General features: G+C 43.4%; 1 protein-coding gene across 2 annotated transcripts in view; it reads right to left on the bottom strand.

Moving 5' to 3' along the window:
- The window catches only part of GRIN3B (glutamate ionotropic receptor NMDA type subunit 3B), a 127,374-nt gene that overhangs the window by 92,186 nt on the left and 19,609 nt on the right, over positions 1-15,579 (bottom strand). Inside the window, exon 1 of one of the 2 annotated variants that reach the window (XM_069962395.1) lies at positions 11,255-11,680. The exons of the other annotated variant lie outside the window; for it this stretch is intronic. Within the exon in view, the coding sequence (XP_069818496.1) occupies positions 11,255-11,680 (426 nt within the window). Of the gene's footprint in view, positions 1-11,254; positions 11,681-15,579 lie in introns of those variants that run through there. 2 annotated transcript variants of the gene reach the window in all.

The raw sequence follows: 15,579 nt of genomic DNA, 5'->3' as shown, positions 1-15,579 counted from the left end.
GTAGGTTTGGTAGTGGGACCTGCCATTCCCTCCCCACTCCAGTCCACACCTTGCACACAGGTGTAAGCAGGTGCTAATCGCTCCAGCTCATAAAAGGCAGCTCAGAGGGCTGAATGTTGCTGGGAGCCTGGAAGCCACTGACCTGTGTCAGATACTGCTGCTGTTTGTTCCTGTTTGGTTGAGTCAGGTGAGACCTCTGTTTAGTTAGAGCCCAGCCGGGCAGGTGTTTATTTTGTATCCTGCTTTTGCACAGTGCTGCTATGTATATTTTTATGCCACAATAAAACGAAGTTGGACTTTTTATGTTAAATTGGCATAAGGACTGCATTATTCTCGCTACCCCCTACTAAAGATCTCCACACCCCTCACTTCACCCCCATCTGTAGCTATGTCCCCTCTTAGTGCGGATATTAGTAGTCAGGCCTCCTTTGTGCCCCTCATCTGTAGGTGAGCCCTTTTGGCCTCAATCTTTAGTAAGGCTGTCACGTCCGTAGGGGAACAGTGAGCCCTAACTGAACCCAGCCCACTGTCCCTACCTCCTTGGATGTACTGCCCTAGGTGACAGACCCCAACTGGATGGCAGTCCCTACGCTGCTAAGTGCAGGGCCAGACAAGGAGAAAAGTCAGCAGTCCAAGTCAAACCAGCTAGGAACGTATAAACCACAAATCAGAACCAAAATCACAGTCAGAGAACAAGCCAGAGGTCAAATCCAAGATAGCAAAACAGTACAAAATCACAATACAAAAGGAATACCGATTAAACAGGCCAAGGTCAGAAACACTGTCAGGAGCGAGGTGCAAAATCAGATAACAAGCCAAAGTCAGGTAACAAATGCAGAGGTCAGGAATACTGGGAGTAATAACACAGAGTGATGCTGGTGTAGTAAGGCAAGGCAAAACTATCACTGGCAGCTATGGAGCAGCAGCTGCTCGTTTAAATCCACCGCCCCTGATTTGCATGGAGCGCCTGGCAGCTCGTGATTGGCTCTGTGCTCCTGCATAGCTTCGCTCCTGCCCCCAATTGCTGATAGGCTGCTTATCTGCAGTATCAGCCGGCTGGGCGTGTATGGGAATGTCAGCCTGCCTCTGCAGTGCTGCAGAGCAACCAGGTAAATACATGACAAAGGCCCTTTCTTTGTGCAAAAAGAACTTTGCCCTTATGAACTGTGCCACTGCTCCTCCCTCCCCACAATAAACTCTTACTGCCCCCCAATAATCTGTGCCACTGCCCCCTCCAATAAACTGTGTCTCTGCCCCCCTTGATAAATTGTGCCATAAATCAGTGTTTCCCAACCAGTGGCTCGACAGCTGTTGTCAAACTACAACTCCTATCATGTCCTGCAAGTAGTGGATGATGGAAGTTGTAGTTTTGCAGCAACCAGAGAGTGAGTCACATGTTGGAGAACACTGCACTAAATAAACTGCCCTCCTAAATCTTTGTTTTCCAATCAGTGGCTTTTCAGCTGTTGCAAAACTATAACTTCCATTATGTCCAGCCAGCAATGCATGGTGGGAGTTGTAGTTTTTTAGCAACTGGAAAGTCACATGTTAGAGAACACTGCACTAATAAACTGTCCGGAAAAGAAACGAGTCCAGCTCCCGGCAAGGTGGAATCAAGTGCGTTGTTTATTGTATCTCCGTCACCGTACACACGTGCGGCATGCCCCCAACTAGAGCCTACGCGTTTCGGCTGCTACACCGCAGCCTTAATCATGGCTATCCTCCACTAAGTTAGATCACAATAAATAGTTACCAGCCGGCGGGGGGGCAGGGCAGTGGACCGCCCACCTCTCTGACTGCATCTGCATCACCGCACAGCTGCGAACTAAATAAGTGTGATCAGCTTGTGGAGACAAAAGACTAGTGATTCATAATAGCAAAATACATCATAAAACACAGATCACACTAGTGTATGTGTAATATATACACCTTTGCCCCAAATGCCATACATGCTCAACATATGAGCACAAGACCATACTTATGCTAGGGGTGAGACAGGAATTCACACTGGTATAGCAGTGCTGAAAGCTAAACAGCTGAGCAGGTAAACAAGAATTCACACTGGTATAGCAGTGCTGAAAGCTAAACAGCTGAGCAGGTAAACAAGAATTCACACTGGTATAGCAGTGCTGAAAGCTAAACAGCTGAGCAGATAGACAGGGATTCACACTGGTATAGCAGTGCTGAAAGCTAAACAGGAATTCACACTGGAATAGCAGTGCTGAAAGTTAAACAGCAGAGCAGATAGACATGAATTCACATGGGAGTCATCAGGAATCAGTATAGCTACATAGAGGAATATAACCAAGCTACTGGCCGAGAAAAAAAGGGGCAATCACGTATATGTGGTCTCAACTTGTGGAGTATGTATGATGATTCCCAACATATAGAACACAGAAGTAATCAATAATAAATGAGAAGTTCTCTCTTTAAATTCATGCCCTGGGGGAAACAGGTGTCCAGGCAGAACATCCAAAAAGCTTCCCTGTCCTTGAGCAGCTTCTGGATGTCGCCTCCCCTGATGGTGGTATGTATTTTTTCAATAGCAAATATGCGAAAGGATTTAGTGGATCCGTTATGTATATCTAGAAAATGTTTTGACGCCCCGGATGGTGTTCTATTGCCTGGGTTTTCAATATCGTATAGATGTTCGCAAGCACGGGTTTTCAACTTACTAGTTGTACAGCCTACATACAAAATATTACAGCTTGTGCATTCGATAATATACACTACATTAAAGCTGTTACAGTTTAGAAAAGATTTTATTTGGTATGTTTTGTTACCTCCTGTATCGGTGAATTCTTTGCGTGTTATGCTATATGAACATGTTTTGCAGGGGTGATGGCCACATTTGTAAAACCCAACTGTGTTGAGCCAAGTGGCATTATTCCTGCGATGTTTGTTGTTACCCGGCATAGATGGTGATAGTGTGTCACCTAATGTGCGCGCTCGTCTAGATACAACATTGATGCCGTCTGACAATACTGTCTTCATTGTAGGGTCTACCTTCAAGATGGGTAAATAAGTGTTAACAATATTCTTTATGTGTGTGAATTGGGGGCTAAATGTAGTGACTAGTGTAGGTTTCTGTTTGCATTGTGAGTTAGATGTGGTTCTGTCTTGTAATAACTCTTCTCTACTCCTAGGGCCACATGTATCATCCGGCGAATGGATGATTTTCGGCGGAAAGTGCCGATTTGCGTCTTTTTTTAAGCAAAAATGGTGGATTTGCGAATAAAATATTCGCAAATCGGCACTTTCCGCCGAGTACGCCAGGGGGCGGAGAGGGGGCGGAAAAGGGGCGGAGAGTGGGCGGAACGGAGGGCGCAGACTCAGAGTCCGCGCGATTTATCATCCGTTCCGCCAAAATGTACGCCGAAAACCTACTCCAGTCCTCAGCTGGCGTAGGTTTTCGGCGGTGAGCAACGGCGCGCACGGGATTTATGTAGAGGCAGTCCGCCTCTACATAAATCTCCGTAGCGCCGGAGCTGCGGGGGCATTTTTACGTCCGGCGTAAAAAACGCCGGACTTAATAAATGCCTCCCCTAGTATCCGCTTTTTTGCATGCTCTGTCGATCATCCACCTTTTGTACCCTCTGTCCAATAAACGTTGTGTGCATATCTGTCTTTCACGTATGTATAGTGTCTCCTGGCTGCAATTTCTCTTCATACGGAGAAGTTCACCTACTGGAATGGATTTAATCGTATGCAGGGGATGGTTGCTTTTAGCATGTAGTGTGGTATTTCCTGAAATGGGTTTTCTGAAATTTGTGGTGCCAATAACCTGGCCTGGAATGCCCTGCAGTGTCAAATCCAGGAAAACCATAGTATTTGGATGCATGTTCGCTGTGAACTGTAAGTTCCAAGAGTTGGAATTGATGTAAGACAAAAACTGGTCCAAATCAGACATCTCTCCGCTCCATACAATGAGCAGATCATCGATGTATCTGCCATACCATTGTATGGAGCGGAGAAAGGGATTGGACACAGTATAAATGAATTTTTCCTCCCAAAAGGACATAGTGAGATTAGCAAGGGAGGGGGAGTACTTGGCTCCCATGGAAACTCCACTTATCTGTAAATAAAAATTGCCCGAACAGAAGAAAAAATTATGTGTCATGAGAAACCAGGTGGCCATCTTGATAAACACAATCAAATCTGAATCATAATGGCTATACGTTTGTAGATGGAAATCTAATGCTTGCATAGCTACTGGGTGAGGGATGGACGTATACAATGAAACTACGTCCAGACCTACCCAGGTGTATTCTGGTTCCCAGGGGACATCATGAAGTGATCTTAGAACATCAGTGGTATCTTTTAGGTAGCCTGGGACACGCCGCACAAGGGGCTGTAACAATCCATCTAGCCATGCGCATAGTCTCTCACAGAGCGACTGTCGTCCAGAGACTATGGGGCGCATGGGTGGTGGAGTCACCCCCTTGTGGGTTTTAGGTAGACCGTAAAGGATGGGGGTGGTGGGGTTCTGCGGACAGAGAAACTCAGCCTCTCTATCAGAGAGTGCATGTAGTGCTACGCCCTCCTGTAATAATTTTTGCAGCTCTTGAGTGTAACTTTTGGTGGGATTGCCAGACAGTTTATGGTATACTTGTTGATCTGACAGTAATATTTGTATTTGTGTATCATACATTTGCCTGTCCATCACCACCACCACCCCCCCCTTTGTCTGAGTTTTTTATTACAATGTTGTCTAAGCTCTTGAGATCTTCATAGGCTTTCTTCTGATGTATAAACAACGCACTTGATTCCACCTTGCCGGGAGCTGGACTCGTTTCTTTTCCGCATCTACTCAGGACACCTGTTGGAGTGTGAGCCCGTGCTGTGAAGCTCGGTGGATGGGGTAAGCTGGCTTTTTTCCGTTCATGACTAATAAACTGTCCCACAAGTCACTGTTTCCCAACAAGTGACTCTTCAGTTGTTGGCAAACTACTAGTCCCATCATGTCCTGCTAGCAGTACATGGTGGGAGTTGTAGTTTTTCTGCATTTGGAAAATTATATCTCAGAGAACACCACACTAAATACACAGTACGACAAATCCCTGTTTGCCAACAAATTACTCTTCAGTTGTTATCAAACTGCTAGCAGTACATGATTGGAGTTATGGTTTTGCAGCAATTGGAGAGTCACATGGCCCCTAAACACTCCACAAAACACTGACCCCCCACCCCTTCCCTTTTTTGCAGTCGCCAGTCTCCTGGCCCGGGAACTGAGCTGCTCTTGCCTCCTCTTATCAGGCCTGGGCCAGAGCAGAAAGATGCAGGCAGTGCAGATCAGGCTGATCTACAGCATGGAGGAGAAGCTGGCTGGCCAGGCAGGGAGGTGAATGTTCCCTACCTCCAGTCAGTCTGAGTGAGGAATGAAAGCAGCCCTGGATGGACAGGGCCCCGGCACTTGCCCAGGTAAGCCGGGTGCTGAAGCAGGCCCTGTATACAGTACAGGTATACAGGACCCCAAAACTATACATTACAGGTATACAGGACCTCCACCAACTATATACTACAGGTATATACAGGACCCCCTAAACTATACACTACAGGTATACAGCCCCCCCCCAACTATACAGGACCCCTAAAAACTATACACTTTAGGTATACAGAACCCCTAACTATACACTACAGGTATACACAAATTCCACTGATTAACTCTTAGGAAACAATACCTTTTACATGATAGCAGTTTCCTGTTAATCTTGTTAATCATTTGCAATGACAAAAAACAAAGCCCAAGGCCAATTACTGCAGGTGGCGGCATAAATCTGGATTCTGCATGTTTTCAGCATGGACAATTTTGTGTTGCTGCTCCAGAGTTGTATCAGGTAAAAATCTTTATGTCTATGTACCTGGCAATAACACTGCCAATGTTGTATATAACCAGGCTCTGTATAACACTGCCAATCTTGTATATAACCAGGCTGTTTGTAACACTGCCAATATTGTATATAGCCAGGCTGTATACTGTAAAACACTGCCAATGTTGTATATAACCAGGCTTTGTATATAACACTGCCAATCTTGTATATAACAAGGCTCTGTATATAACACTGCCAATGTTGTATATAACAAGACTCTCTATAACACTGACAATGTTGCATATAACCAGGCTGTATTTTGCACTGCCAATGTTGTATACAGTATAACCAGGCTGCATATAACACTGCTAATGTTGTATATAACCAGGCTTTATATAAAACTGACAATGTTGTATATAACCAGGCTTTATATAACATTGACAATGTTGTATATAACCAGGCTCTGTATACAGTCTGATCACATGAAATCTCAGTTTGGCTATTAGGTATTTAGGATATTTTTTTAGTTTATTTCTAATGTGCATAAGCTACAATTTACATAAACAGTGCAGAACTGTCGGGGTATATAGTGTATATAGGGCTCCTGGAGATTTCCCCTTAAACAACAAAAAACAAACAAGGCCATAGATTTGCCTCCTAGGCGACCTTGAAACAAATCTAATTAACAAACTAACACTTTACACCCGGGCAGCGCTGGGTACATTTTCTAGTTTATTCTAAACCAAACGAAGATCCCAGTATGACTTCTCTCATTTCTGAGTTCCGAATTTACTCAATGCAGAAAAAAATGACAGCTTTGAAGTCTGAAGACAGCTTTCAAGATGCAAATCAACAAAACTGTCTTTGGGCTAGTGCATCAAGACGAGTTCATGATCTCTCTCAATATGAAAGATGCCTGCCTTCATGTTCCAATTGATTTGTTCTCAGACTTGTCACTTGGATAAGAGGTGTGGCTTGTCACCTATAATTTCAAGCATTAACATTTGTGTCATCACAAAAGTTTGCTTCATTATAGCAGTGACCTTGAGTGTTCAGGGCATCAGACTAGTGGCTGACTCTGGATGACTGGCTTCTTATTGCATCATCAGCAACATACTTGCTCATGTTTAGACAGAACCCTGCTGGACCAGGTTGGGTTTGTCATCAAATCAGAAAACCTTGTCTCAGTCAGAAGTCAAGTACTTCAGAAGGAATGTCAGCAGATCATGACCTGAGCAGAGTCAGTGCTGCAATCCTTAACAACAGTTCACATCAAAGGAGCAGAAAACACCCAAGTAGATATCTTGAGCCGAAGGCTCATGCTTCCAGAGGAATGGTCCCAAATACTTCTAGCAGAACATGGATATGTGGGGTCTTCCAGAATACAATGTGATGGCCACTCATCAAAATCAACAAGTGCAGAAGTTCTGTTTCTTCAGGAAGATGAACAAGCTGGATGTTATGGACACATTCTACATGTCTTGAAGAGACAAGTTCATTTAACCGTTTTCCCTTAGTGCCTATGACTAGAGATCTATGACTTTTGGTCCGAAAGCAGTTTGCTCTCTCGTCATGCCTGTGATCCCGGTCGCATAGTTGCTCTTCCGGGAATATACGGCCAGGATATTCCAGGGAATCGATTTTGAAATCCCTGGAATATCCTGGCCGCATATTCGCGGGATCGTAACTATGTGGCCTGGGATCACAGGCATGACGATAGAGCCCCGATGCCGTCGGACTTTTGGTCCACTCATCTCTACCTATGGCACACAGAGTCCTTAATAAAATTCTTCAGGACAAGCCGCGAGTCATCTTAGTAGCCCGTTTTTGTCCCAACAGGAAATCGTTACCAATATTAAGAATTTTGAGGTTTATCTTCTAGAACCCTCCAAGTCAACAGGATATTCTAAAAACAACAAAGGCTTTTCCATCCACATCTGCTAAATCTTCATTTGACAGCATACAACTTAAAAGAAGTAGGTGAAAGGGTAAAGGCCTGCATGAAGATGTCATTATAATTCTCTGCTGCTACTACTATGGCTACCTATGCTGAGCTCTGGAAGAAATTTTCATCTTGGTTACAACAGATATTGATGTTCCTGTGATCCTCCAGTTTCTGCAGGATGGTGCAGATGAGTCTTAAGCCCAACATTCTCTGAGCCCATATTATGGTGTTTAATGCGTTTACGGATGGAAGATTCTCCAATTAACCGTTATCTCCAGATTCATTAACCCTGTAAGGACCCACAATATACCTGGTAACTGGGAGTCCCTAAGGGGGTACATAGAAGGCTCATGATGGTATCGCAGGTCTTAGCTGGCATAGAGCGTTTCTTCATGCCATCTAATTAACTATTTAAATGCTGCTGACAAAACTGACAGCGGTTTTTAATGGTGGTGGTGCGCTGCTTATACGCTGGGTCCTCTTATGTTTTCTGGTGCTGTTCCCGGCCCGGCAATTGCTACAGGCTGCCTTCATTTATACACGTGTTTCATGTAATATCTTAATTGTTTTAATTGAGGAAGTTCTAGGGAGGAGACTGAAGACTGATACTCCAGCTGTGCTGCCTTCGGACTCAAGGAAAATGATTTAGCAATTTATCTTTTTGTCCAGATGTCTATAGTTTAAAAGAAAAAATCATTGCTCGTCAGTCACTAAACAAGCACTTAACCAATTTATCTGTATGTGTATTTTGTTGCAGACTTACCATGGATATTACCCCTATATACAGAAAGTTGTGAAATTACTCACAAATACACAACATACTTAGCGATTGCAAATTCTCATCCATGTTCTGTTCTTCTCAGCTCTAATTTATGTACATTTAAACAAATGGGAGATATTGTTTTTGTTAGCAGTCTGGCGGTACGAGGGTCTCTGACTCGGTGTGCATTTGTGCATGTGACGTGGCAAAATGTGCTGTGTTTTATTTGTTTGTTCTATTGGCTCATGGTCGTGAATAATTTTATCTAAATCATTTGTTTCTGGATGTCAGAATCACTTATTGGGTGTATTTTTACATAGCATCAATAAAAGTTTTATTATTTTATGATTTTCCATTGCCGGGATCTACTGTTACCATAGTACGATGCACTATATCAGTACCATCATTGTTTTTCCCTCCCAAGTCACAGAATAGCAACTTCAGCTACATCAAAAGTATTTTTCTTTCCTCACTGCAGTGCTGGGACTTCAACACTGTTGTCCTAGGTACAGGACAATGAGAGCTCAATGCCAAAAGCAGCCCTGCACAGAGGTCATTATTACTACTATATGAGGCACATTGTTGCCATTATTACTGTATGGAGGCAGAGGGGGCATAATTACTGTATGGAGCACTATGTCTGTATGGGTGCTCAGGGGGCTTTTTTACTGGAACTGTGTGCTATGGGGCCAGCCATTTCTAGTTACGCTCTGAATGGTCACTATAAACCATGATCATATTCACCTGTAAGATATGTGTGTGTATATATATATATATATATATATATATATATATATATTTGTTTTAGGATTAAGTGGACTTGATTGGACTTTTGATGGCAGCACCTTTCTTATTTGATAATAAAACGGTCAAAAAGGATTGTGTGGTGTTGTTCTTTTTTAACAACAAGTGTTATCAAGTTTTTTGCGCATTTGCTTTCAGACTGTCACAAAGGCTTTACCAATGACCACTATTTGATTTTTGCCCTCCATTAATAAGGTAGTTCTTATTGTTAGCCACAACATACTCCACAAATACCCCTCTATTAGCCCTGCACCTATCACCACCAGGGGTACCTGGTTGAGTACAGTCCATTGAGGAGTCGAGTACAGTACATTGCCCAATTATCTACTGATAGTTGACCATTGGGGCAGCATCAGGCTGGTATTAGTAGGCTGAGAAAAAAACAAAACAGTGAGCAATCTCACCCTGCTAATGCTAGGTTGGTGCTGCTAAATAGTATATGGCTGGTTATCCAAAAAAGAGGGAGCAAAAGTCATTTTATTTTCAAATTTTTGGACTTTTTCTGCAGCTTAGTGTCACTGCACTGTAATTGACAACACAGGAGAGCGCAGAGCTCTGAATGTCCCTCCCACACTTCCTGTGTTTTATCTAAACCCAGCTGTTATCATAGATAAAGATGTATTGACAACAGACAGATAGCAGAAACAACAAATATAAATAAATACAAAAATTTTGAGATCATAAATGTGTTAGGGACTACCAATTCTTTGAGCAGAGGAGAGCGAAGGCGTGCAAGGCCTCCCATAGACACCCTGTTTGACACCGAGGCAGACAGGACTCCGCGGTAGAGAGTTCTGCCCTGGAATTCTGCTCAGTGTGAACAGGTCCTTAGATATTAATGACTGTTCAAATGAGTTGTTTTTATTGATAATACCAAAACTGTGACCAAAACTCTATGGAAGAACTGTAATTGGTTCTGAAACCCCCAAAATGTCATCCAAAATAAGAAAAAGAAAAGATTACAGAAAAATTATGTTCTGGAAAGGACTTGGACACCACTTGGAAGGGGCCTGGGAGTACCGGTAAGGCACCAAAAGCAGGTGAGAAAAGTAGGAATCAAGATATAATCAGGATAGCACAGGAGCTCCCTCCCCATGCATCCTACTCCATGTAGCTAAGGCTTTGCTGCCCAAACTGCGAAAAAGAGGTCATTTTTCAGTATAACACCCTGTGCAGCCTAGTACCAAGTGGTCTGTGGCCCAGTACTAGTCCGGAGACCCATTAATTAGTAGTAGTAGATGTTTCTTTTGTTGTACTTTTACATAGCAGAGCTGCGCTGTATGCAACAAATATGTTTTACTATTACTGTATATGAATTACCTTAGCAAGCAGTTATTATGTGGCATGGTTCCAAATATGCACATGTAAGCATCAGTATTACTGCATAAGATTGTAAAGGAATAAGTGAGTACATTTTTGTAGCATGTGCAATGTATGCACAATATAAATACATATTTAATATAATATGATGATTTTTTCACCAATTTTTTTTTTATAAATATGAACAATATATGTTGCATGGATAAATTTGTCCCTTTGACTGTTTACTACACATAAATAAAACTGGCTATGACTTGTAACTCACTATGCCTGGAGTTTAGTAGATTGAACGTCCAATGAACAGGGCATGGAACAGACAGAAATCAACACTGCTAGTTCCAAAATTGAACTGGCAGTGAAAAGTTAAATAAATATGTGTTTTAAAAGCTGCCAGATGAATGACTGGAACAGAGGGCCTGCTGGTATACACAGGTGTTTGGTTAGATGTATGAGGAAATAACATGATTTAAAAGAATGAGAACATTTAAAAAGAACATTAACGTTTAGACAAGCAAACATTTACATTTTTCATGCACGACAAGCAATGATATGCTTTTCTTGTCACACTCTATTAAACTTGTGGAAGAATTTTGACAAAGGGTTTTACCGTTTTACCTTAGTGGTTAGTGGCATGATCGGTTCTTGTTCCAGAATACTGAGGAATGGTATCTCCAAAAAACTGGACAAAAATTCCAACTGTAGCAGCTCCTCCTGTGACTGAGGGAATGCCAGCACTGCAGCCACTCCTTGGGCAACTATCACCTGGCATAACCACCGTGCCAACGAGACAGGATCCCTTTCCTTTGGGGCTCCCGAAACCACCTCTAAACTTAGATTATATGGGAGCAAACTGCTACGACTGATCCGGGACAGAACATTCTGGATTCTTGTCTGCGAGTGTCCAGCCAAGGGTAAGAGGGCACCAAGACGAACTGTGTGCCCAATACGGGCAAGAATACGACATGGTTGTGGGTGACCACAGCAAGGCACCAAGCTGCAGAATACACCAAGGTATACACAAAACCAGTGTAGAATATCCATGAGGTAAAGCCAAAGCCAAAGGAGGAGGGGGGCAAGAAAAGGTGAACGAAGAAATGTGGAAAATGATTTAAAAGATCTAACTAGGATAGAGAAAGAAGGATGTGAAATCAAGCAGGCAACTGGGGAATGGTGAAAGGAGTCAGAGAAAAGTGATGAGGGAAGGTAAAGTGCATGAGAAAAGAGGTCAATGGGAATGTACAAGGATGATCATCTGTAAATGTAAAATGGTGCTGTGTATGAAGAGAGAGGAGGGCAGGATGTCAACATAGAGGGATGGTAAATGATGGTACTTTACGGAAAGAAGTCTGTCCAGGATGAATCAGACTAGATGCTGAGTTGAGCTTAGCTCTGCCACTGTTTGCTGGAGTCTGGTGATACTGACAGAGCAGAGCGAGAGAGGGGAGGGAGAGCGACCAGGAGGGAGAGAGGGACCAGAGGAGAGGAGGTCAAAAATATTGATGAATAGGAGAAGGGAGCAAACAGGATGATGAGATAAGGAATGCTGAGAGGTGACTCGGGAAAATGAAGCAATGTAATGTGGCAACCAACTAAACCTGCCTGTCTCAGAAATGAGGTGAAACTTAAGAGAAAAAAGGCAGGACAGGCAAGGAGATATGGGAATCCTGATATATACAAGGCTTTGAAGGGTTAACTGGAAAGGCAAAAACTGCAGACAGATCTAGGATGCTGTAGGCTATAAAGTTATGTGTGGTGTGTGTTATTGTTATCCAGGATCAGAGATTTTAAAGCCAATCTATGGAGAGGTGAGTCCTGAAGCCTTCATAGATCTCCAAGACTGTCTGGGGCACTGATTACAAGACAAGGGCAAATGAAGTGAAACGAGTATTAAGGACAGAAGTGTGGCAAGGCGATGTATTCTCCTAATTCTATGGAATGAGACGTAGCGGCTCTTTTACTGTAAAGAGTCTAATTCACGCTAAGAGGAGTAGACAACATCACAGACACACAAAGGGATCATCAGTGGACATAGATATTTTAGCCATTTTAAGGTCTGTGTAGACTGCAGTGGCGTCCTGGTCATCGTGTGCCTTGTGTAACACTGCCAAGAATTTCCATCTAATGCTTAACTCTTTTAATTCCACCATGTAAGGAACAGGTTTCTTGCACAGGGAAAGGCTCTTTGGCTGTAAATACTGGGGCTATTTGGGGTCATGATAGGTTTATATGTTGCCCTGTACTTTGCGAAACCTGTCTGGTTTCCAAAGAAAGGCAATTGTCTCAGAGGAAAACTGCCAGCAGGAGATGGAAGAGAAAAGGCAATGCCAAAACGGAGAGAGTTAAAGGATGACAGAGTTCTGGGCTGGAAAGAGACAGCTAGAATTATGATGCTGGAGAGAAGTGAGCTATGAAACAGAGTTGGTGAAATGATGCAAGGACTGACAATGACGATACATGGAAATGAGGTGGGGGGCGGATTCAATGTCCTGTGCAACAGGAGGGTGGTGAAGACTAGTTGTGTGCAGCAGTATTCATGCTGCATTAGACACACACATACACACGGTGGAAAAACTAAGAAGAGGGGCAGACATTTGGAAGGCTGGCGGTATATGTAAAGGAGAATTAGCAATAAGCAAATTTGTCTTGAGAAGTACATAATCGTGGATGCTCTGATGGAATTATATAATGTAGACAAAATAGGAGAGAAAGAGGAATTGAGATGTACCAGACGGTCGCCTGGAACCGGCAATCCTTAACAGGTGATTGAACAGGGGAAACCCTTAAGCATCTATGTAATACTGACATATAAAAAATACAGGTATGCCACTGACTGGCTGCTCAGGGTTTGTGTGACTGTATTTGTATGCAAGCAGGTAGTCAATTTCCTGCCTTGGTGACTGTCACAGACAGAGAAAGCCCCTTTGCTGTGTATGTGACGAACAACCTAATGAAGCTCGAGCATTTTTCCTGTCAGTCAGCATGACGTATTTTCTCTCCAGGCTTCCACAGAAAGCATACTCCACATATAGACTGGATGTGTAAAATAGATCTGAAAACAGCATCTGAAGAGGAGAACCTTGGAGGTTAAATGATCTTAGCGGACAATAGTATTTTGATTTACCTTTCTCTCCAGAATTTGAGGGATTGTAATATCTTGGCTATTTACAGTGTGTCGCACTGGAAAACCTGCTACACATATGGCAGGCTCCTTTTAACATGCAGCAAATGATGAAAAATTTAGTTTTTCTAAGCAAGATACCAGGCTGGATAAAAGGATAATAGGGGAACATGTTTATTAAAGTGGGACAAAACTACAATACCAGATGCAGCCCATAAACAAAAACAGATTATATGTATATGGCAGGAAGATGATGATGTAGACTGTAAGGGCTGGTCAGATGTGATGACATCATTCAAGGGGTGGGGCTTAACCACTTAAAAACCCACTCCGTACTGGTTCATCATCCTGTCACTCAAGGACCTATAACGTACCGGTACGTCAGTGGGTCCGGCAGTGCTTTGAAGTGAGCCCCCTTGTGTGCGCAGTAAGCACAGGGGGGGCCCATGTTGTCCCTTCACTGCTAGTATATAACATATATACCATATGACTATATATATATATATATATATATATATATATATATATATATATATATACTTTTTTTTTTTTTATGAAGTTTAGATAAGCGATTGTTCAGATGAGCGATTCGCTCATCTCTACCGGCAGCACTAGTGTGGTGTTCACAATATGGGATACATAACGTCATATTTACTGTGTACCTGGAATGTTTTTATAAGTAATGATTATCAGGCAGCTCTGGGCTCAATCAGCATTTTTTAAAGTACTTCCATTTTTCCCATTTAAAATTTGGTCCCTAAGTGCCTTAACAGAGACACCGTTGTCTCCGCTACCTGCTGTCTGTACCTGTGAATTAGGAGGCAAAGGTTCCTGATCTATCTCCATTGTGACACCCAGTGTAATGTGATTCTATGGTGCCGTCTCCTGATGCACAGGTACGCTCAGCAGTAGAGTTGATCCATCCTCGGGAAATCCTAGGTTCGATCGAACTCGAACATTCACGAACTTGCCGCATTTGATTGCTGATGCCTTACCGGTCTATGAGGAAGGAGGAGACTGCCCGGGTACCGCCTGGAATTACGGGATTCAGCCTATTAGCTAGGTACTCAGGCAGTCTCCTCCTTTCCCACGGACCAGGCAGGCATCAGCAATCTAATGCGGCAGGTTTGTAAATGTTCGAGTTCTATAGAACCTAGGATTTCCCGATGCTCGATTACCTCCACTCAGCAGCGGAGACAACAGCAGCAATACCTCCAGTAAGGTTTTCCACCACCAAATTCAAAAAATAAATAATTCAGAAAAATTACTCTTGTATCATGGTCGCTGTATATACAGATACAGGTGCTTTATAGATTGGCGTCCAGACATGATGGGAGTTGTAGTTCTGCAACAAATGGAGAGCCAAGGTTCCCTACCCCTGCAGATAGTAGGTGAGGTTTATATAAATGTGATATATATTTGGAGAGGGCAGTTATTAAGGGGTTAAAGGGGTACTCCAGTGGGGATGCACTTTTTTACTGGGACCAGGGAGGAGGTGGCCGAGGAAAAAGATGTCCACTCACCTCCCCGGTTCCCGGTTGCTTCCGGGTGTCTGACGCGGGCCTGAAACGTGACGTCTCAGGTCTGGTCAGCCACTCAGTGAAGGAGGCGGGATCCGTTTTTAAGTCCGCTCAGCCACTTAGTGAAGAAGGCGGGATCTGAGCGGACTCAAAAACGGATCCCGCCTCCTTCACTGAGTGGCTGACCAGACCTGAGACGTCACGTCTCGGGCCTGCATCAGACACCCGGAAGCGGCCAGGAACCGGGCACCGGAGCGCCGCAATGCTGGACCCACCGCTGGAGACGGGGAGGTGAATGGACG

The sequence above is a fragment of the Dendropsophus ebraccatus genome, chromosome 3, assembly GCF_027789765.1.
Source record: "Dendropsophus ebraccatus isolate aDenEbr1 chromosome 3, aDenEbr1.pat, whole genome shotgun sequence".
NCBI lineage: Eukaryota > Metazoa > Chordata > Amphibia > Anura > Hylidae > Dendropsophus > Dendropsophus ebraccatus.
This window is presented reverse-complemented; position numbering and strand designations above follow the sequence as displayed.